Source organism: Gigantopelta aegis, chromosome 3, assembly GCF_016097555.1.
Source record: "Gigantopelta aegis isolate Gae_Host chromosome 3, Gae_host_genome, whole genome shotgun sequence".
NCBI classification, from domain to species: Eukaryota; Metazoa; Mollusca; class Gastropoda; order Neomphalida; family Peltospiridae; genus Gigantopelta; species Gigantopelta aegis.
The window spans coordinates 79,010,518-79,038,063 of NC_054701.1; the positions used below are offsets into that span (position 1 = coordinate 79,010,518).

Genomic DNA, 27,546 nt, shown 5'->3' on the forward strand with positions numbered 1-27,546 from the left:
CCCCCCTTCAGAAATCCTGCATCCGTGCCTGTACATTGTCGTAAAGCAACAAAAGGGTGGTTCACAGCTTTCCTTGCGGGGTTTTTTTTTTGTTGTTGTTGGTGGGGTTTTCTTCTTCTTCTTTTTTTTTTGGGGGGGGGTCGGATTTGCTGACGCAAACGCCTAAGCAAATGAGCGTAATATTGTCCCTTAAAATGGACATTATGACTCCATATTTCATCCTTGGTTGCTAAATGCAGCTTAAAATTTCCCTGTCCAGATTCATCAGCTCGATATTCTCCTCCGAACATTGAACCCGTTTTCGTTTCATTTCGGACGTCGGCATTCTTGGCGCCCAGTGAGTTCAGACTTGGCTGAACGCCATTTTAAAAATTGTTTCTGGAGAGTGGATTTCACCGAGCCATAACTGATCACCAGAACGTTTACTATATTTGTCACACCATTACTCTTCGATGCTGATAGCCGTTTTAAAAAATGTTCCTGAAGAATGGATTTCACCAATCCATAACTGATCCTCAGAATGTCTACTATATTTGTCACACCATTACTCTTCGATCCTCCATCACAATTCTCTCCATGACCTCAACGTTTAAATTCTTGTTTATCAGTGTCCCAAGCCTGCCAGATCTGGGTCCGTAGGCATAGACGTTAGGTCGGCTGAGGAGATACTATACTCAAAGGCAAAAGTTACTGTGACATGGATTGTTTGGAGTAATAAACTGGTGAATGGATTTATGGATGTAAACCAGAGAAAATGTGCATGAAACAGCTCAAAGAAATGCAAACCAAGCAGTTGGCATGCTTTGTGCAAGAAATATGGAATATTCGGGAGAAATGCTGTTCACCATACAAGGCCAGACATTCAGTCGCAAATCATTGTCACTCTGTGCAGCATTCAGAAGTCCAAAAGTCCGAAAAACACCATTAGTGAACTGTTTGATGCAATTTCGTCCTCTCGCGCATAAGTGAAAATGACAGATGGTGAGTCATAGGGATGTTTGAATCTGGGACCTCGCAGCGTGACATCGCACGTCAGTTCAACGTCCACAGAAAAAACATATGGCACTTATCACGATATCAACAAAACAACCAGGTCAGTGACCGTTCCCGTAGCGGCCGACCACCCGTGACATCCCCTCGCCAAGACACATGGATCCGAACCACGCATCTGCGAAACTGGTTCCAGCCAGCAACCCTCACAGCCCGTACCATCCCTTTCTCCAGCGTTTAGTGGCCTCGATGAGACGACGGTGCTCCCCCCTCTAGTGATGTGGCTCATTTGCATATGGCAGGTGCGCCCTTTTCGTGGACTATTGCTCGTTTCCATACCTTCGGACATTTCTCTTTCCATGTTATAACGTTTCATACACGGCAGTAAAAACGTATCATCAATTATCTTTGTCTTTTGTGTCACAATATCTTTTGCCTTTTGGTATATTAATGGTGATAGACCCATGGAGTCGCAAAGGGTGGATGAAGCTTCTGATGGGGTAAGGAAGGTATTAGCTCAGTGGTGAATGGTGTTATTGGTGTGAGCTCCCTATAAGGTTTGTCCTGAGAGGGAAGACACTGGAGGGTGCTATAGGTTCAGATGTAGACATTTCTGCTCACTGTGCACCAATCAATATAGTGAGTATTGGCCGCATATATCATCGGTGCCTGTACAGGTAGAGTACGTGGTGCAGAGCATATACTGGGGAAACAGTCGTTGTCCTAACGAATACCAGGGCGGATTATGCTTTAGGTAAGGGGGGTTTCCGAAACTATGTAAATGTTTATAATTTAGATCTACGTGGTGGGGTTGTTTTTTTAGCCGGGGGGGGGGGGGGGTCGTGCAACTGGGGAAACCCTCCCCCATAATCCGCCCTTGAATACCACTTTAATTCTATGTAGTCCGTCCCATCACTCTACAATTTTTTGTTTTGTTAATATTTTCAGTTAGGTTTGACGTAAGAAGAAAAGTAAGTGTTTTGGAAATAACAAAAATACTATTTTTGTGTGCCATTAAAAAAAAAAAAAATCGGCTCAGAAATAATTTAAATAACTTGTAGTATTAAAATTCCATAGTATGAAAAAAGGCGTTCCCTGTGTGAACAGGCGCGGATCCAGTATTTTTAAATTGGGGGGGGGGGGCCGAGGGCGCGAAGCGCCCGAGATTCCTAGGGGGAGTCCGGGGACATGTGTCCCCGCGAAATTTTGAAATTTAAGTGGCCTGAAACGCGATTTCCTCGCATCTGAGTAACAAAATAGCTATATTAACGTATGTTTTTGGTATTGTCATACTGTTTTTGTTATCTTCAAAATTTCATAAACTCTGGTCTCTTCTGTTTTTTTAAAGTTAAAGTGGTCATCTCTCCTTCCCATATTAGGCTGGTTTTCCGTTGACTGCGGCTGCCAGTAAATGGGAAGAAATATCGAAACAGTTGTTTCAGTAATATATTAAAGCAGTCAGAAACATGTTTAATATACAGGCAGTAACATTTTATGCAGAAACATATATTTGTTATGTAATTACAATCATTAAAAAGTCTCTGTTGGTCGATACCATCTTAAAAATTGCAGCAAACTCAGGAATGTCCCTTTAAGACGATTTTCATGAACAAAATATAATTTAAAGACTCTTGGGAAATAAGTGCATTTTTGTGTAATTCCACTCTAGTGTATGCTATAGTTAAAAAAAAAAAAAAAATTGACCCCAAAAATAGGGGGGGGGGGGGCGGGCCCAATAAATCCGCGCCTGGTGAAGGCCTATTAGGCCTAGTGGTATACTTTATCATTTATGTCATGTAGCCTGCAATATATCTGCTTGAGTTTCGACCGTAATGATTTCCCTGTCAAACCCACCCGCCTCTCACTGCGCCATATTATCTACATTACGCTGTAACTACAGTACTAATTTTGCGATCGATCATAATATCACAGTTGTAGCCATGGACTGCTGTGCCACTGAGCCAAGACCGCGTCTTTTGTTGCTATTTTGTAGGATTGGTTGACCTATGTGTCACGTGATTAAAGCGGAAATGGATATTTTGCAAAATGGCTGGCGTACAACTTATTTTTATTTCATGCCATTGAAAGACTGAAATTATGTGGCTGTGGCTTTTTGTTATCTTTCCACTGATAAAGTTTACGATGATAAAAAATGATATCATATGGAAATAGGTATATAAATATATATTTAATTCGTTTTTATATTTTATTTGAAGCAGGTAATGTTGATGTTGATGGTTGCTAACAGACGCTAAAATTGTTTTGGTGTCGGGTTTAGTGTCAAAACAACGTATTGGTCATGACAGGACTTTCTTATTTTTTCAAAATGTTACAGATATTTTAAGGGTTAGATTAGGTTTAGCACTATGTCGTCTATAGTTGTCAATTATACAGATGCTGTCACAATTATTAATACCCTCCCCCATTCAATAGCCTAGGCTATTTGGGGAGGGTTTTTTTAAAATTATTTATTATCCTTACACAGTTATCAGGAGCTGCTTTTGACTGTTCATGCCTCATTATATTATTTATTTGTCTGGTTTCATTAATTATATTTGATGTGCATGTTAATAATCAGGGCTAGCGCTGGGTCCACAGAAAGGTTTGCCAAATTATCTATCAAACTTCTAACAAAATATCAATTTTTTTCATGAAATTATTTCACCAAATTAAAATAAAATTTGCCAGTTGTTTTTAAAATATGCAGATGATGAATTTGGTAAGTGCCAAAGCTAGCTCTGCTAATGATAGCTTGATGGCATGAAAATACAAATCCTTCACACTAAAATGTTGATCACCCGTGCACCTACTCCTGAAATCGGGTCTGCATTGTAGCTATTCAAAATTATGTTTAGAGTTCATGTGACATTGGTACTGCAAGCCTTGAAATAAGCGGCCGGTCACGGTCATTGTCCGGTACAATTTTGTAACTTGTCAGTAACAATGTTGATTGCGCCGGTCACCATGTCCGAAGCTCGCATTGTAGTATAAACCGTCTGTTTTGGAGTCGAATACACTTAATTCACCAATAAAAAAAACCACAATTGATTACGAATGAAAAAACACAAATGTGTACCAGTGGGATTCGAACCGGTTCGCGGGGCACTTGGCAGTCCAACACGAAGTTCATCTACAGTCTGCATACCTGTTTAGTAAGATTTTTCATAGTCTCGATTTTGCGGGAACTTACATTGTAAAAAGTAATTGACCTTTCGTACTTAGCGTATACTTCTGTGGCGTTTTGGTTTAAAGTTTGCAATTCAAATTGCCTCGTGGTTAACAATTAAAGGATGTTGAACAAAATAACTTCAGTCTTTGCTGTAAAAGAACAGACAGGTACCGATAATGACAAATCAATTGTCCCTGTTCCCAGTATCCGCGGCGGGCAGTCGCCAATTAAATCATCCCCCCAAAATTCCCAAACGAATATCCCGCAGAGTAGTATCTGAAAATCTAGCACTGAACTAAAATGTCAAAAGGAGGATTTTGTTAAAACAAATGCCTCTTTGTGGCTACAGTTTGAAGAAAACACCAAAGGCGAGGTTACACTTTTGACGTGCTCGCTCTGCAAAACATTTCAAAACGAAATGCAGTATAATCACAATTTTTCTGACACATGGATCAAAGAGTCCACAAATCTGCGTGTGTCAAATGCTAAAAATCACCCGGCAACCAAAAATGTAGAATATTACCACAAACAAGACACTGATGACATTGAAAAAAATTGATGAGTCTGAGCCAGATCATCGTGAATCTGAAAGTTCAACACAAAATGATAGTGACGACAGTTTCATGGGTTTCTCAAGCCCTATCCTAACCGGCCGCGGGCGATTATTTTAGAAATCATTGATTTCCATTGCCACATCCTAACTGTACGCGCGCGACGCGACATTTATATGTCGCGTCGCACGCGTGCGGTTAGGATACGGCAATTGAAATCCATGATTTCTAAAATAATCGCTCATGTAGCTCGCGGCTGGTTAGGATACAGCTTTACTAGACGACATTATATTAATGCATCATAGACTAGTAAGTACGTAACAATAATAAATGTCATCATTTGGTGACTATTGGCTTAATTGCTGCATTGGTTATTTAGTAATTAAATATATCAATTATTAAACAACATAAAACATAATTTATTTAATTTTTATGTACAATGTTTTGTGACAGGTACAATTTCTTTTATGTCAGGCACAAATTGATTGGTGCAGGACATTGTGTCAGGTACACCAAAATGTTTTATTTCAAGGCTTGTACTGGGTGAAAACTATGCATCTATGAATGCAGCTAGCCTATTAAGAATTTTCAACATGGAAATAAATTTGGGGTTCATTTTTATATTCTCCCTGGCGAGCATGGTGTGCTTCTGACTTGGGTCCATATATGAAAATGTTTGCAATGGGTCATGGTACAATGTACATATGATAACATTGTGCTGACATCGACATGATGTTCTGAGATGTAGGTGAAAATGTCCATTACAATACTGTAATCTGTACTGTACACTGCATCTATGTGCCAAGTTTCATTTTTTTAAACAAGTGCACAATTTGTTATGTTAGCACCCCACTATTATAATTGATCATTGGAACATCACTAAGGTACATGTGTAGTTTTGGGAACATCCTAGCATCATACAGACAGCAAAGGTGATTAAAATTCTTCTTGGAGAAAAAAACATAATGAAATGATTTGGTTGTAAAATTGTTATGGACAAAAAAACAAACATTTAGTAAATTCTTCTACCAAAATAGAAACCACCTTCCATTATTCAACTTTAAGATGACAACTCCCATGGTAGTTATAAATGTAATAAAGGTAGGTATTAATTTTTGCAAAGAAAACATCTTCAAATTTAATATGTTTTATATAATTTTGTTTTATGTTAATTTTCATTTATTTAATTTTTCAGGTTATTTCACTCGGTATGGCAAGTAGTTTAAAAAATTGGGTTTTGTTGGACCAGGACCCATATCACATGGAAGGGGTATCAGACCTTACACTTGGTTATTGATTAAATCTCACCAACCAAAATGGGTAATAAAATCTTTTCGAGAAAAAAGAATGTCGATCCAGATGCCGCGTGGAAGAAACAGAACGATGAAATTGCTAAGAACCCGATGTACAAGCTCGTCGGGTTTGGCGGAACTGGGTTACTGGTGGATGAATTCAACGAACATGGGGCTGAGAAGATGAAGCAGCTTGCTAGGGAGAAACTGAAGGAGTACTTGTACAATGGTGGGGACGGTGGTACGATTTCAAAGGAAGAGTACCTCAAATGGTATAAGGATAAAATGGTAAGCTGCTGTTGATTCCACACTCAATGCCCTACTCATAGGCCGAAACTGCCAGTCGCTAAATGCTACCAAAGTCCTGTTTGGGCGACTTTAAATATTAAAAATGGCGACAGCGGGTTTCCTCTCTCAATATCTGTGTGGTTCTTAACCATATGTCCGACGCCGTAAATAAAATGTGTTCAGTGCATCGTTAAATAAAACATTTCTTTCCTTAAATATTAAAAAATAATGGCATTAGTCGCCCAAAATATTGTTTTGGTCATCTTCTTTCTATAACAAGAGCCATTATTAATAACTGTAAGGTGTATACTACCAAATCAATTCCCATAGATGACAATAGTGACATGTGGCTAAAACTCCTACCTGCAGTGTATCAATTGACAGAAACACCACAGATATAAATACTACCACCCTACACCCTTAAAGTGGGGGGGATGGGTGGTCATGAATGACCATTGAACTCACTAGAATAGGGACTTAAGACAGTAGCTACAACCTTAACACAAAACTAGGATTCACACACAGACTACACGCTCACTGCATCAGTACACAGGGTGCATTGACTAATGATAACAATGCACCCGCCCCCATATGGCATTTAATGGCCCAGCACGTATTTTAATAAGGAACCGGACAAAAGTATACCGTTCAGAGTACACAATTGCAATGCACCCAATGCAAAAGAATATCGGCCTCCCCCCACCCAAACGCCCAATACTTGCTGCTGGTAATAACTTGGTACTTGGTGATGCCTCGACCAGAAGCAGTCAGGCCCTTTATAAGGGCCCTATGGGCAACCTAGGGTGACACCACAGCATCGTAAAGGTCTAAAATTAACGAGCTACTCTCGATTCACTAATATCAAAACCTATATTAGCTCGGCCATTTACCTTTCGACCGACCATTCAAAATTGCGCCAAATTCCCTCAATCAAAATTGTGCACCCTTTTCTCTTTGGCATTTAACTGCTCCATTCAAATTCCCTAGCACCACCACCACCCTCTCCCGCCTGCTACCGATTTTATCAGGCTGCTGGTGCTCCCTTGCACCTGCCAGTCCAGGCGGTCCCTCCTCTCCCCTCCCCCTACCTTTTCTGTCATGGATGGAGGAGCTGGCCAAGGCCGGCTCTTGTGCCCACGACAGGCGTGCGCTACAACAGCTTGTTCTGAATGTGCACGTAAAACCCTATGACATGACATGACATGACCCTTAAAGTGAATCAGAAAACAGCTCATTTTAGAAATAATGGGTAGCATCTGTGACTACCCCATACATGTTTCATGCACAAGGCTACTTGACACAGTGGTACTAGATGAAATAAAATGGCATACATTTTTCGCCCAGATGAAACTTCTTGTTTTTTTACAACCAACACACTCACATTTATCACCACTGCTGTGTTAACTTCTCTATCAAAAGTTGGGTGCACCTCAAATTTTGACCCAGCCGGAAGTTATTTGGTTTAGTACTACCTGATGGACATATATTTATTCCACATTAAAATCTTGCTTATGGTTCGCAAAACTGAACATATCGGTTTACCGTAATTTGCTAACATCCATTTATAAACATTGACCATTCAGAACATCTCATTTCAATATTATGTATGTTGATATCTTTGTTATTATTATCTAGAAGTGGTTCTTCAAGTCAATATTACTTTATGCTTACTTAAAAAAACTTATTATTAAACTTTTTTTAGTTATTATTAAAACAAACCTGAAATGTGAATACATCATGTTTGGACTAATAAAGCAAGTTTGGGCCACTGAAAATGAAAATTTAGTGGCCCAGATATTTTGTTTTGGGCCACCATACTTTTCTGATGAGTTTCGAGTCCTGCTTATAAACCTTGAATGAAAAAGAGCACTTTTTAGTGTAAAAGTTGCTCTTTTGTCTTTTGGAGAAGATCTAAAGTTTTGTGCTATGATTCTTTTTTCCTCTGCCCCCTCTTTTGTTTTTTAGGCTAGGTACAGCAATGACATTTAAGTTCTAAATGGGTTTAGTCCAAGGCTGATGCAAATCTGTTTTGTTGTTGGTGGTAGAACTACAATGTACATTGTATTTATAATTAATTGTTAATATTTTTGTGCAGTACATTATTACATTACTTTCTTGTACATCTTAAATGTATGTTAGCCAGTTTTAATATTTTGGGATGGGGATGGGTATGCCCTACTGTTATGTTTCATGGTGTAGTTCTGCTAAAACCTTTGATAAATCTTTATATATCCAGATTTCTAAATACTTTCCATTATTATTTTAGAAAATAAACCAATTGTAACTCTTTTTGTTTTTAAGTTCAATCAAAATCTAATTTAGATATTTAAAAAAAGAAGTTTATTACCACAAGCATATTTTGAATTATACGTTCTATATTCATTGTAGGAACTTGAAATGGGACTAGAAGAAATTGAGAAGGTTCATTTTTCTGACAAATCGTTCAATACGTTGAGTGAGCACAAGGCCTGTTGGAGACTGGATAAACGGGGCGGAGTCGGCGAGACACCCTTTCACCTCGCCCACCTCGGGGACATACCAGAGGTGGCCAGCATACTGCTCAAATTGTTCCCCAAAATGGCACTTGATGTTTATGAAGGAGATGAATATTTTGGTAAAATATATATATATTGTTTTTTTTGTTTTTTTTATAATTATATTATAAATGACTAATTAATGGAATGATGTTTTCATATAACATGTGCAAATGGTTGTGTTTTGGGTACTAAACACATTTCAAGTTTTTTTATTTTGGGGGTTTGACATTTCTGTAATGAGAAAGTTTTTATTATTGTGTTTCAGCAAATCTGGTTCACAAGAAAATGAATATTCTATTCCATATACATGTATATAATCAGCATTAAATATATAGCAAAATAAACATTATACTAGCATACTGGTGTAAGAAAAGTATTCTTATTCTAAAACAGATATATATAAATCAGGTGTATTTGCAGGAATTTTAACGGGGGGTATTGACTGCGGCAAGCAAATTTTATAGAAGGTGGGTTTATTGGGGGTTTTTTTAATTTGCTTGAGCAAGGAAAGGTTTAGACTCCCAAAACTCTCCCCTGCACGCACCTGTAAATACCTGTTATTGTTGATTAAAAGTTTTACATCGGCATCCAGTTGCATGATATCACCACAGTTTAACATTAAACAAAAGAGCACTCCCAGCCACTCCGTTGTATTTGGTTAATACGGTATGCTATTATTAGCGAGACTGCTGATCAGTCTTTGATTTGATATACAGCAATTAAGATTTGCGAGAATGTTTCTTTCAGTTATTTATTTATAGTTATTTTCGAGCTTATATCTAATTAAGGTGCAAGCACGCTGTCTTGCGTACACAACTGGTTAATGGTTAAGTCAGAGAGAAGTCGGTGTAGTGGCCTTACACCTACCCACTAGTTGTTAAAGTTACTTTGGGTGGAAGCCAGCACTGGGAGGCAAACCCAGTGCCTACCGATCTCAAGTCTGATGGCTTAACTACTACACCAAGGTTGGTACAATTTTTCTAAGTCAGACAGTGTAGTGTTTGATGTTTAATCTGATCTTGACATATTTCATTCATCCATGAATCCATCCACACTAATCTTCCAGTGATTAAAGTATGGGGGTTTTGTGTTATATTTTTTCAGGAGAAAGTGCCTTGCATATTGCTATTGTATTTAATCGCTTTGATGCTGTGAAAGAGCTGATTAGCCACAAGGCTGATATTAACCAAAGAGCCACAGGCAGATTCTTCTTACCTGAGGATCAGAAGAAAGGAAAGACAAACAATACCAATTATGAAGGTTAGCATCATATGTACATGTATGTGATCATGTACATTTCTCATTTATACATTTCAACTTATTTTTGTACTTATATCCAATTAAAGTTCAAGCAGGCTGTCCTGGGCACACACCTCAGCTATCGGGCTGTCTGACCAAAACAGTGAGTTAGTTGTTAGTGGTTAGTAAGAGAGAAGAGGTTGTATAACTCGCTCTGGGTGGGAGCCGGTACTGTAAATCCAGTACCTACCGGCCTTATGTCCAATGGCTTAACCATCACACCATCAAGGCCAGTTTTAAATTTTTTTAAATTGGTACTGGGATTGTCTGTCTTGTTTTGTTTCTGTAATGTTGTGATCTGTATATGTCAACGTGCTATGAATGCTGTAGTTTAGTTTTGAATTAATTGTTAATATTATTTAACCGTGTTCAAGTCTTCTGCCATTAGCAAGTTTAAGGTGAGCTGAAGATCACTCTCCAGAAATGGCACTGGGCAATCAATTTACATATCTAAAACTTTCCAGGTGAATGTGGAGAAGATTACTTACCTTTTCTGTCAAACACTGTGTAATGTTATGGCTGTTCCACACTTGGCTAAATTGGAAGGTGGGGGAGGGGGGTAATTTGTTTATATGCTCATCACTCACAGAATTTGCAATCGGGGGGGAAGGATGCTGCAGACCCAAGAGGAATAAACAAATTCTAGTGGTGCTTTGCGTCTCCCACACGCCGTGTGATAAATTCTGGAATTGTGTTGGATTACCATACATTTATGGTTTAAACAATATTTATTTCATTAACAGATAGGATGGGATTGTGACCAACCCCTATCAAGGGTATTTTTATATAAAACCATCAATTTTTTCTTGTCATTTAGCAAACTGATATTGGCCGGCAACTATATTTGTCAGTTGCTGTCTGAAGGGATTTTGGGTTTTTTAAAGGTTTAACCTTCTGACTACTGCAGGCGAGATATCTGACCTGACATCATGCCGTCGACATACTGTACACTGTATACAGTGCATTCCCTAATTCATATTTCCCGATGGTTTGCACACAACACTTACCGGAAAGACTTGTATAACAGGAAATAGAAGACAACTTAGCTTCCTGTATCTTTAGGTTTTTGTTTTGAAAATACCTTGTAAAATAGCTTGGTTTTCGGCAAGCATTTTCAGTTGACAACAATGGCAGCACGTCGCAGTCATTTTCAGGGATCGATAGCTGATTGTGATAGCTAATTTGATCGTTTTACCAACAACAAAAATCACCAAATATTGGGTAAACTTCTGGTCAGAAAACCACAGTTATTGGGAATAATAGACATAAATACTGGACAGCTGGCCACAAATGCCAGTAATTAAACACGACTTTTTCAATTTTTTACCTAATTTTAGTCAACATTAACTGATCTAAAATGTCATAAAAATTATTTAAAAAACACGAAAATAATATTTACCAATTCAAATATGAACTTTATTTTATGTATTTATAAATTATTTAAGTGAATAAATGTGAGTAAAAAGTATGAACTTGTACCCACTAACATGGTTTTTGTCAAAAATTAATCAAGTAGTCTAAAGGTTAATATGTATAATTATATACCAATAATTGGCAGTACTACATTGTTTTATACCTGTGTGTGAAGCTTGCAGTCAGAAATGATTTTAATAAAGAAAAAAAAAGTGTCCATAGTGTATAATGTTTTAATAATACTTTTTAATAAAAATTAATCTAGGAATTTTGTTATTCATAACTGCATGTCAACACATTTTGTAAATATTTAGTAACTTTGATAAAATGTGTTAAATTTGGTTGTTTTTGTAATTTGCATTGTCATGTTGATTACGTGGTTTATGCTCATTTCACAATGTTGTACTTGATTGTAAAGATTCAAACAACTGGTTAAATGATAAGATTTTCTGGAAGCGTTGACCTCACAAGGACTGTATTGATTACTGATAGTGATAGTTACTATGGTAACCGTGTCAACATCAACAGCTGATCAGTTTCATTCAGTACTGTAGTAATGTATTGTTCTTGATCAAACAATGTTAATTTTATATCAGAGATTTGTGTGATCTTGTAAACATGTTAACTTGTAATCATTTAAATTATTAGCATTTTTTCACATTGGGTCCGTGTACACATACATGTAGTTTGGTGAGATTTCCTCTCTGTGTGTGTATAAGAGTGTGTGTGTGTGTGTGTGTAATAGTGAGTGTGTGTGTGTACGAATGTGTGTGTGTGTGTGTACGAATGTGTATGTGTGTGTGTAAGAGTGAGTGTGTATATAAGAGTGTGTGTGTATAAGAGTGTGTGTGTGTGTGTGTGTGAATGCATGTGTGTATAAGAGTGTAAGTATATAAGAAAGTGTATGTGTATAAGAGAGTGTGTGTGTGTAAGAGTGAGTATATGTGTGTGTGTATAAGAGTGTATAACAGTGAATGTGTCTGTGTGTGTGTGTGTATATAAGAATGTGTGTGTATAACAGTGTGTGTGTGTGTGTGTGTATAACAGTGCATGTGTGTATAAGAGTGTGTGTGTGTGTAAGAGTGAGTGTATAAGAGTGTGTGTGTATAAGTGTGTGTGTGTGTGTAACAGTGAGTCTGTGTGTGTGTGTATAAGATTTTGTGTGTGTAACAGTGAGTGTGTGTGTGTGTGTATAACAGTGGGTGTAAGAGAGAGTGTGTGTGTGTGTACGAATGTGTGTGTGTGTGTGTGTGTGTAAGAGTGAGTGTGTATATAAGAGTGTATGTGTGTGTGTGTGTGAGTGTAAGAGTGTGTGTGTATAAGAGTGTATGTGTGTGTGTGTGTAAGAGTGTGTGTGTGTATAAGAGTGTATGTGTGTGTGTGTGAGTGCATGTGTGTATAAGAGTGTGTATGTATATAAGAATGTGTATGTGTATAAGAGTGTGTGTGTATAAGAGTGTATAACAGTGAATGTGTCTGTGTGTGTGTGTATATAAGAATGTGTGTATGACAGTGAGTGTGTGTGTGTGTATAAGAGTGCATGTGTGTATAAGAGTGTGTGTGTGTGTAAGAGTGAGTATAAGAGTTTGTGTGTGTATAAGTGTGTGTATGTGTGTGTATAAGAGTGTGTGTGTAACAGTGAGTCTGTGTTAGTGTGTGTATAAGAGTTTGTGTGTAACAGTGAATGTGTGTATAAGAGTGTGTGTGTGTATAAGTGTGTGTGTGTGTATAAGAGTGAGTGTGTGTGTGTATAAGTGTGTGTGTGTGTGTGTGTGTCTGTGTGTGTGCATGTGTATAAGAGTATGTGTGTGTATAACAGTGTGTGTGTGAGTATAACAGTGTGTGTATAACTGTGTGTGTATAGCAGTTTGTGTGTAACAGTGTGTGTATAACAGTGTGTGTGTGTGTGTATAACTGTGTGTGTGTGTGTGTGTGTGTGTGTATAACTGTGTGTGTGTGTGTGTGTGTGTGTGTGCATGCTTATATGATTGTGTGCGTGCATGCAAGCAATGGGGAAAAAAAGACTTGGGGCACCTTAATATAGGGTCTTATTCATATAAACAAAATAGGGCACTTTAAAACTATAAAGGACACTTTCTTGATATTTTCATTTGCAAGGAGATGGGCTTGTATTCATACTTCAGGTGAAGAACTGCATGTACGTATCACATTTACAGGGTTTGTACTCAGTCTGGAAATCCTTGAAAAGTATGGGACTTACATTTTTAATTTTCCAGATCTTGAAAAAGTTTGGAAAAAAACATTTTGCATGCAAGTTTTGGAAAAGTATGGAAAACAAGCAAATATCAGTAACTTAAGTAACGGCGCCCAAATGAGATTTCCATTTAGATGCTTTTTATACACTTGTGCAGTGTGCATTCGGAAGTTGGTCATATATTTTAAAATAAGTGGGTTTCGATTTGAGGGACATTGTTTTCATGCAAAGATAGGAAAGTTTGTGTTAATCTGTGAAAAGTAAGCTAGGAAAATGGTTTAATGTGTTTTGGAAAAGTATGGACATTGGTTTTAAAAAAGGTGTATGAACTTTGCATTTAACATATTAGACACCTACATGTAATAGTATTTTAAAATGGGTATCGGTTAAATAAACGCTTCCATTCTTCTTCTTCAGGTGATGCATATTACGGTGAATATCCTCTTGCATTTGCGGCCAGTTTCAACAACCAGGAGATTTATGACTACCTCATAGAAAATGGAGCCAACCCAGACCTCCAGGATTCATTCGGAAACACCGTCCTTCATTTGACTGTCATACACAATCAGCCGGTATGTAGGCTTTAGTTCGTCTGTCAAGACAAGTTTTAGGAGTTTTGCAGATTTCGGGGGGATTTTGTTCTTGTTTAAATTAAAAATCATAAAAAGACCACCCTAAACTGCTATAATGTTGGAGCATACTATTTTTAAACCAACAGCAAATTCAGTGATGTTCTTTTCCTTGTGAAGGTACATGTAAATACTATAATGTGCTGACTTTGACAATGTTGTCTGTTTGATGCTATCAGTATGTTATGACAACATATTTTTATAGCCATACCATTTGCTTGTATAGACTGTTTCAGTATAGTGTGTAATCTAAAGGATTATCTGTGTAACATTCCATGATCTCGGTGTATGTTTATTTCCAAATTGTCCTTACCATAAGTAGCAATGAGGTAGGGGTAAGAATCTTTATGCATGCCTGGATGGTTTTGATAAATATTAATTCTTTTGTAATGGTGATGATACAGGCAGTATAAAACAAAAATCTAAAGGTTTTTTACTTGGTGTTTTTCCTTCTTTTCACAGCAAATGTACAAACACGCTGTACAACACAACAGGAAACTAGCACATACGAACATCAAGAACAACATGGGACTGACACCGATCACACTGGCTACCAAGCTGGGCAGACATGTCATATTCAAGGAGATGTTGGAACTCAATAGCACCGTCAGTATTATTGTTAATCCCCCACCGGTCCAACAAGAGGGGACTATAGGTTTCATCTCCGTCATTCTGTCCATCTGTCTGACATATAGTTTTCTGGACTTTTGAAAATTGTGTATATAGCTTTATCATGTATAGTTACAGATCAAGTTTGACTTTCAAGGGAATTTATTCAAGGGCGATAACTGTAAAACATGGAATTTATCGATATGAACATCTTTGGGTCCAGTAGGGGAAATGTATTAATATCGCAGTACTTTCAGAATGCTTGTTAATAATAATAATAGTGATTTATTATTATCAATGATTTATTTATTTATCAATAAATAAATATATATATTTAAAAGCTAGAATATCCAAAATGAAAACCTTTTAATTTTGTATTCTGTTTTGCCAGTATCATTGTGCATTGCTTTCACCATTTACAAGAATATATGATTTTGAATCTATCATAAACTTTGGCAGTAGTGGAAGTGATGCAAGATTATTATTTTTTCAACATGGCAGGTTATATAACCTACAGTGTTGTAATTGTGTATTTGGGTTGTTTTTTTATTTAAGGAATTCTGGTCTTACAGTAATGTGTATTGTTCTGCCTATCCACTTACCACCCTGGATTCTATTGGTCCTGATGGTAAAACAAGTAAGTGGTTTTTTTCAAGTCTTTATTTCCCGTCACAACCAGTGCACCACGACTGGTATATCAAAGGCATTGGTATGTGTTATCCTGTCTGTGGAATGGTGCATATAAAAGATCCCTTGCTTCTAATCGGAAAGACCGGCCTCTGTGGCGTTGTGGTTAGGCCATCGGTCTGCAAGCTGGTAAGTACTGGGTTCGGATCCCAGTTGAGGCATGGGATTTTTAATCCAGATACCAACTCCAAACCTTGAGTGAGTGCTTCGCAAGGCTCAATGGGTAGGTGTAAACCACTTGCACCGACCAGTGATCCATAACTGGTTCAACAAATGCCATGGTTTGTGCTATCCTGCCTGTGGGAAGCGCAAATAAAAGATCCCTTGCTGCTAATCGGAAAGAGTAGCCCATGTAATGGCGACAGCGGGTTTCCTCTCAAAATCTGTGAGGTCCTTGACCATACATGTATGTCTGATGCCATATAACCATAAATAAAATGTGTTGAGTGCGTTGTTAAATAAAACATTTCTTGCTGCTTCTTTTTTTAATCGGAAAGAGTAGCCCATGAAATGGCGATAGCAGGTTTCCTATCTCAATCTCTGTTTGGTCCTTTACCATACATGTATGTCTGACACCATATAACCGTAATTAAAATGTGTTGAGTGCGTCGTTAAATAAAACATTTCTTTCTTTTTCTTTCTTTCTGAAGTCTTTATCAATCTGAATGTCCATTTTTGCATTTTCTGGGAATAGAATGTTATTTAATACACTGCAGTGAGAGATATTTCAGTGATATAACATGTTCGCTCATTTTCACTTTGTAACGAACAATTAAATAAATCATCATTTTGATAAGCATCTTTCTTAATCTTAGCATTGTGCATTCCCATTGGCCTAGCCAGGTTTTTATGGGGTGGGGAGCACCCACACTGTCTGTAAACATGTGGGGTGACAGGCAAATATAAAAAGAAAAAAATGAGGTGTGTTGGGGGGGGGGGGGGGGGGGGGCATAGGGTCATACATCATTTTGCAAAAGAAATTGCATTGCCTTGCATATAAACAATTTAGCACATTTTAATAAATAGAAAATTCTACTCAATCTCATTTAAGAGAGTGTTTATATTGCAACTCTTGTGTTTTGAATCACACATTACTCGTTTTCAAGGGGCAGGATGTAGTCCAGTGGTAAGTGCTGTCCTCTCTGGGATGGTGCATATAAAAGATACCTTGTTACTAATGAAAAAATGTAGCAGGTTTCCTCTCTAAGACTAAAAAATTACCAAATATTTGACATCCAGTAGCCAATGATTAATAAATCAATGTGCTCTAGTGGTGTTGTTAAACAAAACAAACATTGGGGGTTTTGGGGTTTTTTTTACAAGTTTTCACTTGTTATGTAGCCTTGAAAACGCACTCATATCATAAGTAGTCTCTGATTGACATTCCTTTAGTACGTATCCTGTGCTTTCATCATTTTCTGGTGTGTTCAGAACTAGTCTGAAAATTACCATACAGTGGGAATAAGAATTGTGATAAAATAAATACCAAAATAATTTTTAGCTCCTTTTCCTGCACTTTTCACAATTGAAGCACCTTTTCTTAACAATTATGTGTCTGAATCAACTTCATGCTTGTGATTTGTGAGAAAGAAGTAGTAAAAATAGAATGATTTTTGAAGGAAGACGGTTTTGTCTTGATACATTTTCTGTTGATATATTTTCTGATTGCTGTTTTCAGACTGGAGTTCGTCCCTGATGATTATTGTCAATGGTGAGACAGACGAGCATCTTGAGATGCTGGAGGGCGGGGTCATGAGACAGCTGCTTGATGAAAAGTGGAAAACGTTTGCTCGGGTAATTTGTGCTTTTTAAATTTCTTTTTGAGCATTGACAACATAATAGTTATTAACCAGACTATGCATTTAGTATGATACCGTGAGTCTGCAAATCCCAGATGTTGGGTCAAAAGAATTTTTAAAATTATGAGACAGAATTGCAAAATGTCTGGTGGAATCCTAAAATATTTTGTTTTTATTATTCCAAAATTCAGTGTCTGGTTATTATAAATGTTAAATACACTTGGTCTGTTCAATTGGGAAAAAGTAAGAAAAGTTAGTATATGGGAATTTACAAATTAGACCATTTGTTGACTGATTTTGGTTAAGGAAAATGGTATATCGTGCATGCACTGCTAGTTTTATATATTGGTAATAAAAATAAATGGGTGCACTTTATATCATGTATTTTATATTTGTAAGTTTTTCAGGATGGGAATAGGTGCCCAGTATACATTATTATACATTGTGCATTAGACTGAAGAGGGGATGTTATGGTATAAATTTTGTATGATTCGTATTTGGATGATTGAATAAAATTGATAAGTATGAAATTCATGTCACTAAATGTATATTGTTATTGTAGTTTGTGTATGGAAATTTATTATATACATAGCAATGAAATATATAGATCTGCAGAAACCATAAAAGTGATATTCAGTGAAAAGTCATTTTCTCTGCATTTTAGCTACAGTGAAAATATAGAAATAATATTTTTGTGCACTTTAATGGATCAGTTATCTCCCCTATAAATTATTACGAGTTTAAGTTTGATGATTACCAATGCATCTGGTCATATTTGAAAAAAAAAAAAAATGTAATTTAAACAATTGTACCTGTAAAAATGGATATGAAGTGCAATTACGATAAGATATCTAAAACTGATTGAATACGAAGTTAAATAATGATGACACAGTATCCTGTCATTGAGTAAGTTTTTAAACTTGCTGTTCCATTTGGGAGGATAATTTTGTCAGGTATGTTTGCACAGCAGTATTATTAAGTAATTATTAATTAAATAAAAATATTTTTTATTTGTATTTCTTTTAAAAATACCATGGTCAAGTAAATTTTCAACAAAAGTTCAACCGGAAGAAATATATCACGTCATTAAAAGACATTAACAAAAAAAGTTAAATATATTGTCAAAAACTAGGAAAGATGTATATAATAAATAGATCATTTCATGGTGTTTTTTCTAATAGAATTTTTATGTCCAATTGTTGATGTGTTTTTACACATTACTCGCTGACATAAAAATCGTATTCGAAAAAAGAATCATGAAATAGCCTCTATATATGATTGAACTGAATTGAATTTATTATTTTTTCATACGCATGATCATTATCTAGTTTTAACCGACCTGCTGGTCATTGTGTAATATTAACGGACCTGCGCTGTGTTTCAGAGGCGGTTCATTGTGCGGCTGGTTATTGCCATGATTCACCTTTCCTTGATCAGCATCGCCATCTACACAAGACCACTCGGCCGAGACCTGCTGCATTACAGTGGGGTCGACGATGCTGTCAGTTGATTATTGTTTCTGTGTGGTGAAATATTCTCCTCTTTTCTCACCTAACCTAGCCTTTCAGTCTTATTAATCCACTGTCTGGATAGCTAATGTATGTGCCGAGGATAACGTGCATGAACCTTCATTGGATATACATATGAAAATAAGTATAAAATGAATTAATGAATGAATTAATATATAATGGTTTTATTAACAAACTTTCCTTTCTTTTTTTCTTGTGTCTGTGGGGTTTTTTCCTTCTGTTTTTTTCTGTATGCATGTTTGTGCAAATACTTTTTAAATAATCCAAAATGAATATGAAATGAAGGCTGCAGTTATTTTTGTCTTTTGCATCATTAAACTTTTAAAGTGGCTAATATCTTTTTTCATTATTTTTAGATGCGTTATATAGCCGAGATTCTTGTGTGTTTCGGCTGTGGGCTAGCTCTCTTTTTGGAAGTGCTTGACATTCGTTCACGGGATATCAAGAGCTTTGCTAAGAACTATGTAAGTTTTGAACGCAGAAAAAAAAACAGTCAGACAAAATGTTCGTTTCTTATTGTGTTTCTCGACATTATTGAGCCTAAATGTCATTTCACCGTAAATAAAATGTGTTGAGTGCGTTGTTAAATAAAACATTTCCTTCCTTAGAGCCTAATTCCCATCTTCAATAAACAGCAAGAGCTGGCATTAACCTCATTATTTTTCTTTATTATTTTATGAAACGTAATTTTATGAATTAAAGCAACAAAACATAATAATTGTAATAATCAAATGTCTTTACTTAAGTTTTTTACAACAGACAGGATAGCACATACCATGACCTTTAATTTTCAAACCAGGGAGTATATATCTGTGACCTTTTAATTAGCAGCATTTGATCCTTTAATATATCTAGGCTAAAAGAGTACATTAAAATGTTTGATTTTGTACGATTTCATGTTGTTTTTACAGATCATCTCACCTACCCAGATGGTGTACATGATTTCATGTTGTATATACAGATCAGCGGACCTACCCAGATGGTGTACATGATTTCATGTTGTATTTACAGATCAACGCACCTCCGCAGATGGTGTACATGATTTGTTGTTGTATTTACAGATCAATGCACCTGCCCAGATGGTGTACATGATTTCATGTTGTATTTACAGATCAACGCACCTGCCCAGATGGTGTACATGATTTCATGTTGTATTTACAGATTAACGCACCTGCACAGATGGTGTACATGATTTGTTGTTGTATTTACAGATCAATGCACCTGCACAGATGGTGTACATGATTTGTTGTATTTACAGATCATTGCACCTGCCCAGATATTGTACATGATTTCATGTTGTATTTACAGATCAATGCACCTGCACAGACGGTGTACATGATTTGTTGTATTTACAGATCAACGCACCTGCACAGATGGTGTACATGATTTGTTGTATTTACAGATCAATGCACCTGCACAGACGGTGTACATGATTTCATGTTGTATTTACAGATCAACGCACCTGTGCAGATGGTGTACATGATTTCATGCTGTATTTACAGATCAGTTCACCTGCCCAGATGGTGTACATGATTTCATGTTGTATTTACAGATCAGTGCACCTGCGCAGATGGTGTACATGATTTCATGTTGTATTTACAGATCAACGCACCTGTGCAGATGGTGTACATGATTTCATGTTGTATTTACAGATCAACGCACCTGCACAGATGGTGTACATGATTTGTTGTATTTACAGATCAATGCACCTGCACAGACGGTGTACATGATTTCATGTTGTATTTACAGATCAACGCACCTGTGCAGATGGTGTACATGATTTCATGCTGTATTTACAGATCAGTTCACCTGCCCAGATGGTGTACATGATTTCATGTTGTATTTACAGATCAGTGCACCTGCCCAGATGGTGTACATGATTTATTGTTGTATTTACAGATCAATGCACCTGCCCAAATGGTGTACATCATTTCATGTTGTATTTACAGATCAGTGCACCTGTCCAGATGGTGTACATCATTTCATATTGTATTTACAGATCAGTGCACCTGCCCAGATGGTGTACATGATTTATTGTTGTATTTACAGATCAATGCACCTGCCCAGATGGTGTACATCATTTCATGTTGTATTTACAGATCAGTGCACCTGCCCAGATGGTGTACATCATTTCATGTTGTATTTACAGATCAATGCACCTGCCCAGATGGTGTACATCATTTCATGTTGTATTTACAGATCAGTGCACCTGCCCAGATGGTGTACATCATTTCATGTTGTATTTACAGATCAGTGCACCTGCCCAGATGGTGTACATGATTTATTGTTGTATTTACAGATCAGTGCACCTGCCCAGATGGTGTACATCATTTCATGTTGTATTTACAGATCAGTGCACCTGCCCAGATGGTGTACATCATTTCATGTTGTATTTACAGATCAATGCACCTGCCCAGATGGTGTACATCATTTCATGTTGTATTTACAGATCAGTGCACCTGCCCAGATGGTGTACATGATTTATTGTTGTATTTACAGATCAGTGCACCTGCGCAGATGGTGTACATGATTTCATGTTGTATTTACAGATCAGTGCACCTGCCCAGATGGTGTACATGATTTATTGTTGTATTTACAGATCAATGCACCTGCGCAGATGGTGTACATGATGTCGTGTGTGTTGATACTGATGTGCATTCCATTCCGCTTTCTTCATCTTCACATCGTGGAGGACATCTTACTCATATTTGCTGTACCAGGATCATGGTTTTTCTTGCTTTTCTTTGCCAGGTTAGTTATACGTCAAACACAGTCTTTGGTTACTTGTATGTTGTACATTTCTGGTGTTATTATGATCATTTATGAGACTTGACAAGAATTTAAATAAAGATATTTTCCCATTTCCACTGGGAAATTCACAACTATAGGTTTTGTCTCCCATCTGTCTGTCTGTCTACCTCACATATAGTTTTCCTAACTTTTTTTACACAATTCCTCAAGGTATCAGCCCTGTACGTTAACTTTTTAATCTAGGAGCCGGAGGGCACCTATTTGTATTTTTTATATAAATAGTATAAAAAAAATAGTCAAAAAGGACCAAATCAGCAATGTAGAGGGCTAGGTATTGGACTAAAAGTCTGTAAAGTTCATGCAAAGTTACAGATCAATTTTGACTTTCATGGGGATTTGGCCATTTTTGACAGAGTTATGGCCCTTGATCGTAGCAGATGTGAAATTTTGTTCGGTCCTGTAGGGAACTTAATAATGTATTGCTTTATTGGATTAGAATTCAGCTTTGTTCGGTCCTGTAGGGGACTTAATAATACATTACTTTATTGGATTAGAATTCAGCTTTGTTGGGTCCTGTAGGGGACTTAATAATATGTTGCCTTATTGGATTAGAATTCAGCTTTGTTGGGTCCTGTAGGGGACTTAATAATATGTTGCTTTATTGGATTAAAATTCAGCTTTGTTGGGTCCTGTAGGGGACTTAATAATATGTTGCTTTATTGGATTAGAATTCAGCTTTGTTGGGTCCTGTAGGGGACTTGCTTTATTGGATTAGAATATGTTGCTTTATTGGATTAGAATTCAGCTTTGTTGGGTCCTGTAGGGGACTTAATAATATGTTGCTTTATTGGATTAGAATTCAGCTTTGTTGGGTCCTGAAGGGGACTTAATAATATGTTGCTTTATTGGATTAGAATTCAGACAGACCTTTGTTGCAGTGATATTCTTTGCTATGTGGCCATTTTGACATTTCATTAATGTTTTCGATTGTAATTCGTCATGAGTTATTCCCCCTCATTAGTTATGTTTTGACAATTCGGGAGCATACCTATCTAATATTGGAGTAATAATAATTATAAGTACTAGTAATAACTGTAAGTACTGTATTGAAAACAAAACATTTCAAACCATGACTTTAAACATCTATTATTTTACTTATCTTTTATTTAGTAAATTTGTTTGTTTAAATTGCAAAATATTCCCATTAAAAAAAAAAATGTCAAGATTTTACTTTAAAGTATTGTAATGTTCCTAAGTCATTCCTTAGGCAGATTTAGTTATCTCCATTTGTTAAATATGAGATAAAGATATGGTATTATTGTTGTGTTTCCCTTAAATAGTACACCTTTCTATATGGTATTATTGTTGTGTTTCCCTTAAATAGTACACCTTTCTCAGCATCCTTACAAAACCTTCCTCAGTAGAATATCTTTTTGTGCCTTTCATCCTGGGTTTTAGGTTTAGTGAACAACATTTAATTATTTCTGCTTGTAATAAACTTAATTGTGTTTAAGATTCATAATTTTTCCTGAAATCATTGGTGCTGATAACAAATTAACCAACCCAAACAATTGGCAACTGTTTTTTAGTCCTTATAAAATACTTTTATGTTTTCATTGCTAATATGATTTATATATAAATTGACAATAATGTGTTGTGTTTGTGTTTCAGAGGTTCTCGGTTCTTGGGTACCAATGTTGTAATGATGTATAACATGGTGTGGAATGATATATGCAAATTTGGCATTATTTTCGTTCTCTTTCTTTTCGTATTTTCTATAGGTAAATGCATCACGGTGCATGTAGTTCTCAGACTACCACTGGCCAAAATCACAGCTTAATAACATACAAACTCTTCATTGATTGTCCTGTACTAACTAAAATATTATGACAAACAACTTTCTTCAATTTTTATTAATATTTTGAAAGAGAAAAAAAAATCTATAAACTTACTATATTATACTACTATATGCACATTATATGCACACTTGTTTCTTAGTGTCCTGGACCCTGTTCCACAAAGCGATCTTAGCACTAAGATCATCTTAAGTGCATAAGGTGGTTATGCACTTAGGGTGATCCTAGTGCTAAGATCACTTGGTGGAATGGGACCCAGACAATTCAATAGGTATTAAACTGACACTGTTTCGGTTTGCCTAAAGGTGATTTTTAGTTGTCATGGGCAACCCTGTGTTCATTAAAATGAACACCCTGTATATTAAAATCAAGAATATACTTTGATAGCTATGAAATATTGCAGTGTTAATTATTATAGGACAGAAAATCTATTCAGCTGTGATTTGTTGTAAACACTGTTAACTGAATGTGGGTTATACAGTTTGCATGATGTTGCATGATTCAGGATGTTTTCATTAAGCATGCCCTGTTGGTACAGTTCTGTGCTAGGTGTTTCATACTAACTCGGGTTTCTGTTTGATTTTTGTCAAGGGATGACATAAAATCTCCATATGAGATGTTATTGGTCACATGATCCCCCTCCCCTCGCGACTCCAACCCTCACCCTCCCCACACCAACCCTCTCCCCTTCCCACACCAACCCCCACCCTTCAGAGGACTTGTTTAATTATTTTCCATGATAACCAGTCTTCCATGCCCTGTCATGTTAAATATCCATGTTTCTCTTGCTACTAATGGAAAAATGTAGCAGGTTTCCACTCTGACTATATGTCAAAAATACCAAATGTTTGACATCCAATAGCCAATGATTAATAAATCAATGTGCTCTAGTGGTGTCTTTAAACATAACAAACTTTTTTCTCTTTTTTTTTCTAATCGGTTATCAGGATATTTGATAACTGGGAACTCTCTAGCTGATCATGATTATTGATTTGTGGATAGGAATTGAAGATTTTCGGTTGAAGAATACCATACGAACTTGTAGGCATTTTTTGACAAATAGATTTTCATGTGACCAAATGTGAAGGAATTTAGTTTAGTATTCCAAGCAAGAGACTGTAAGTTTCAGTCAATAATACCTTACAGTGCTTTAAGAAGTCCTGTGTTATGGTCTATCCAGTTATCCTGTGTAGTGCTGCTAACTTTAAAAAATATAATAAAATTAACTTGAGTGGGTGCAGCTGGTTCCCTGTTTGTTACTGGACGACTATGAGTTACAGTTGCAAGGTCATCCCCTCTTTCTTAAGGACCGCACCTGCATAAATGTCAGTACAGTAGGGCCTCCACGAATACTCGAGTACTCGGGCACGGGCCGAGTCTAGCAAGACTCGAGTCCGTTCACAGCACTCGAGTACCTGTGCAAGGAAGAGCACTCTCATTTAATTATATGTTTTATGTCACTTTGTCATATGCTTGCCACCGGTTACATTATAGACCTATGAGACATGAAGGGAAAACAAAAGTTGAATATGTGGAATGCAATACAATGGCATCCATTTGGCATCCATATTCAGCGCTAGAATTAAGATGCATAATGCTATTTTACTTTATTCTTTAGTCTTATTATCATCTACCCGACGCCATATAGCCGTAAAATAAAATGTGTTGAGTGCGTCATTAAATAAACCATTTCCTTCCTTCCTATTATCATGTAGTGTAAGTATCGGGTCCTCGGGTCCGGGTCGAGGTTGACCCTCGAGTACTCGAGTCCAATATTTTTGACTCGTGGAGGCCCTACAGTACATTAGGTCATAAAAGTAACCTAATTTTTTAACAAGTGTCCAATTGTTATTTCTTGTGTTTGTGTACATTATGGGTTTTTACATACAAGGCTTGAAATTGTCGGACAGCAACAAGTAAATGCCACTTAAAATACACAATATGTTTCTGGTAATTAGATTCACAAAGATCTTCTGCTTTCCATCTTTAAGCATGATACACCTGTAGCTTTTATATATCAATACCTGTGGTCTACAACTGTCTCTCAACTTCTAGCTTTTGCTTCAAGATTAAAGTTTGAGAAGCAAAGATTTGCTTCCTTCTTCACCAAATGAAGTTCGAGCCTTGATTTAACATATACTGGTAGATGATCACCAGAGTTGAGGTCAGGGACTTTCAGAATAGCAGGCCTTTGGAGTAATGGACTTAAAGATTTGCAGTATGGGGAACATCGGATTACCTTTGATTGAAAGGGGCATTCAACTGTTGTTAAAAATACTTGTTTTACTATCATAAGGATTTAGAAATTACTTTTATTATTATATATATATATATATATATATGCAGTAGTACAAGTACATGTAGCTCTGTGTGTGTCTTTTGTCTTTTTCACTTTATTAGTAGAATAGTTTTTGTTCACAGATGATAATTGTTGGAGGCTTTAGTAGCCTAAATATTTTTGGTTAAATGTTACACATATTGACAACGTACTCCATTGTGTTCTGTCTTTTGAAATACATTTTATATACTGTCAGTTGATCTGTTTTATTTTTGTAAATATGTTTAATGCTTACATGTTAATTTATAAATTTAATCTGGGTATGCATAAAAACAAAATTTCGCAAATTTATATGATAACGGCTTCGTCAATTCACACAGTTTGTCGATGATTTTTTGTTTTTTGTTTTTGTTTTTTTCGTACCACAAAATATTTGGGGTGGAAACTAATAATATTGGAAATCTTCTGAAATAAAGGACAGATTGGACGATTTCATTAGGAATTCTTGGTTATATTAGCAGATTAGATATTTTTTTATTCTTTCACAGTATTCATTATTCATTATGTATAGATACATGTAATTATATAAAATTTCTGTGCTGACCAAACTGTCTTGCTCTTGGTGTACAGTCAAGAAGAATCATTTTTCTCGTAAAAAAAAAAAATAATAATAATAAAGTGAAGACTACCAGTACACTGTATGTAGATTGTTAAAAACTTTGATATTTAATAAATAAATTATGGACCGGCCATCACTATGCATGTAATGAGAACATATCTAGTTCTTGCTGTTTTATTTACCAACACGTTAAATACCAAAGGCATGTTTTCACATCGTTATGTTTTTAACATTTTTGCACTGTTGTTCATTTTGTTTTCTAGGGGTGTAAAACTAACAGGTCCATTCGTGACCATGGTGTACAAAATGTTGGAAGGGGATCTCGTGAGATTTGGGGTTATTTATATCATATTCTTGCTGGGATTTGCACAAGGTACGTTATAGATGTTTACAGCTTTTTTTTATAATTATTAAAAAAGACATTAAATAGTCAATGTCTGTATATCCAAAGTGTTCTGGTCATGTTAGTGGTTTTAATAACCATTGCTGAATTTTAAAGTTTTTATATTTTTTCATTTTTAATTCATAATGGATGGTGAAATCCAGTTTAAACAACTGAAAACATTTTGACCAAATGACTATAGGTTAAAAAGGTGGGGTTTTTTTTTACTGACTCCCATTAGAGCACATTGATTAATTAATTATCGGCTATTGGATGTCAAACATTTGATAATTTTGACATATACATGTAGTTTCAGAGAGAAAACCCGCTACATTTTTCCAATAGTAGCAAGGGATCTTTTATATGCACCATCTCACAGACAGAATAGCACATTTAATATACCATTCATTGTGCACTGGCTGGAATAAGAAATAGTCCCATGTGCCCACCAGCGGAGATCCTAGATCGACAAACGCTTTACCACTGGTTAAAGGCTTTCTAAGTCCCAAACATATTATAGCAGTGACAAAGCTAGAGTGTCCCTTTAATAGGGAAATAAGACGATGATTAAATGTTTGTTTTTCAAATAAAATGTGGGACTTCAGAATTATCAACATTTTCACAAGAAAACTACTCTGGGTTTTTTGGAGAAA

At 36.3% G+C, this 27,546-nt stretch overlaps 1 protein-coding gene across 1 annotated transcript in view; it reads left to right on the forward strand.

The window, feature by feature from the left end:
* Positions 1 to 5,914: 5,914 nt before the first annotated feature.
* Positions 5,915 to 27,546, forward strand: part of LOC121369124 (transient receptor potential cation channel subfamily V member 5-like) — a 33,718-nt gene continuing 12,086 nt past the window's right edge. Inside the window, exons 1-11 of the mRNA XM_041493987.1 lie at positions 5,915 to 6,290; positions 8,679 to 8,904; positions 9,932 to 10,087; positions 14,172 to 14,326; positions 14,846 to 14,989; positions 15,548 to 15,629; positions 17,358 to 17,473; positions 18,863 to 18,979; positions 19,364 to 19,471; positions 21,607 to 21,758; positions 26,775 to 26,884. Coding sequence (XP_041349921.1) covers positions 6,027 to 6,290; positions 8,679 to 8,904; positions 9,932 to 10,087; positions 14,172 to 14,326; positions 14,846 to 14,989; positions 15,548 to 15,629; positions 17,358 to 17,473; positions 18,863 to 18,979; positions 19,364 to 19,471; positions 21,607 to 21,758; positions 26,775 to 26,884 — 1,630 coding nt within the window. The 5' untranslated portion in view covers positions 5,915 to 6,026. The remainder of the gene's footprint in view (positions 6,291 to 8,678; positions 8,905 to 9,931; positions 10,088 to 14,171; positions 14,327 to 14,845; positions 14,990 to 15,547; positions 15,630 to 17,357; positions 17,474 to 18,862; positions 18,980 to 19,363; positions 19,472 to 21,606; positions 21,759 to 26,774; positions 26,885 to 27,546) is intronic.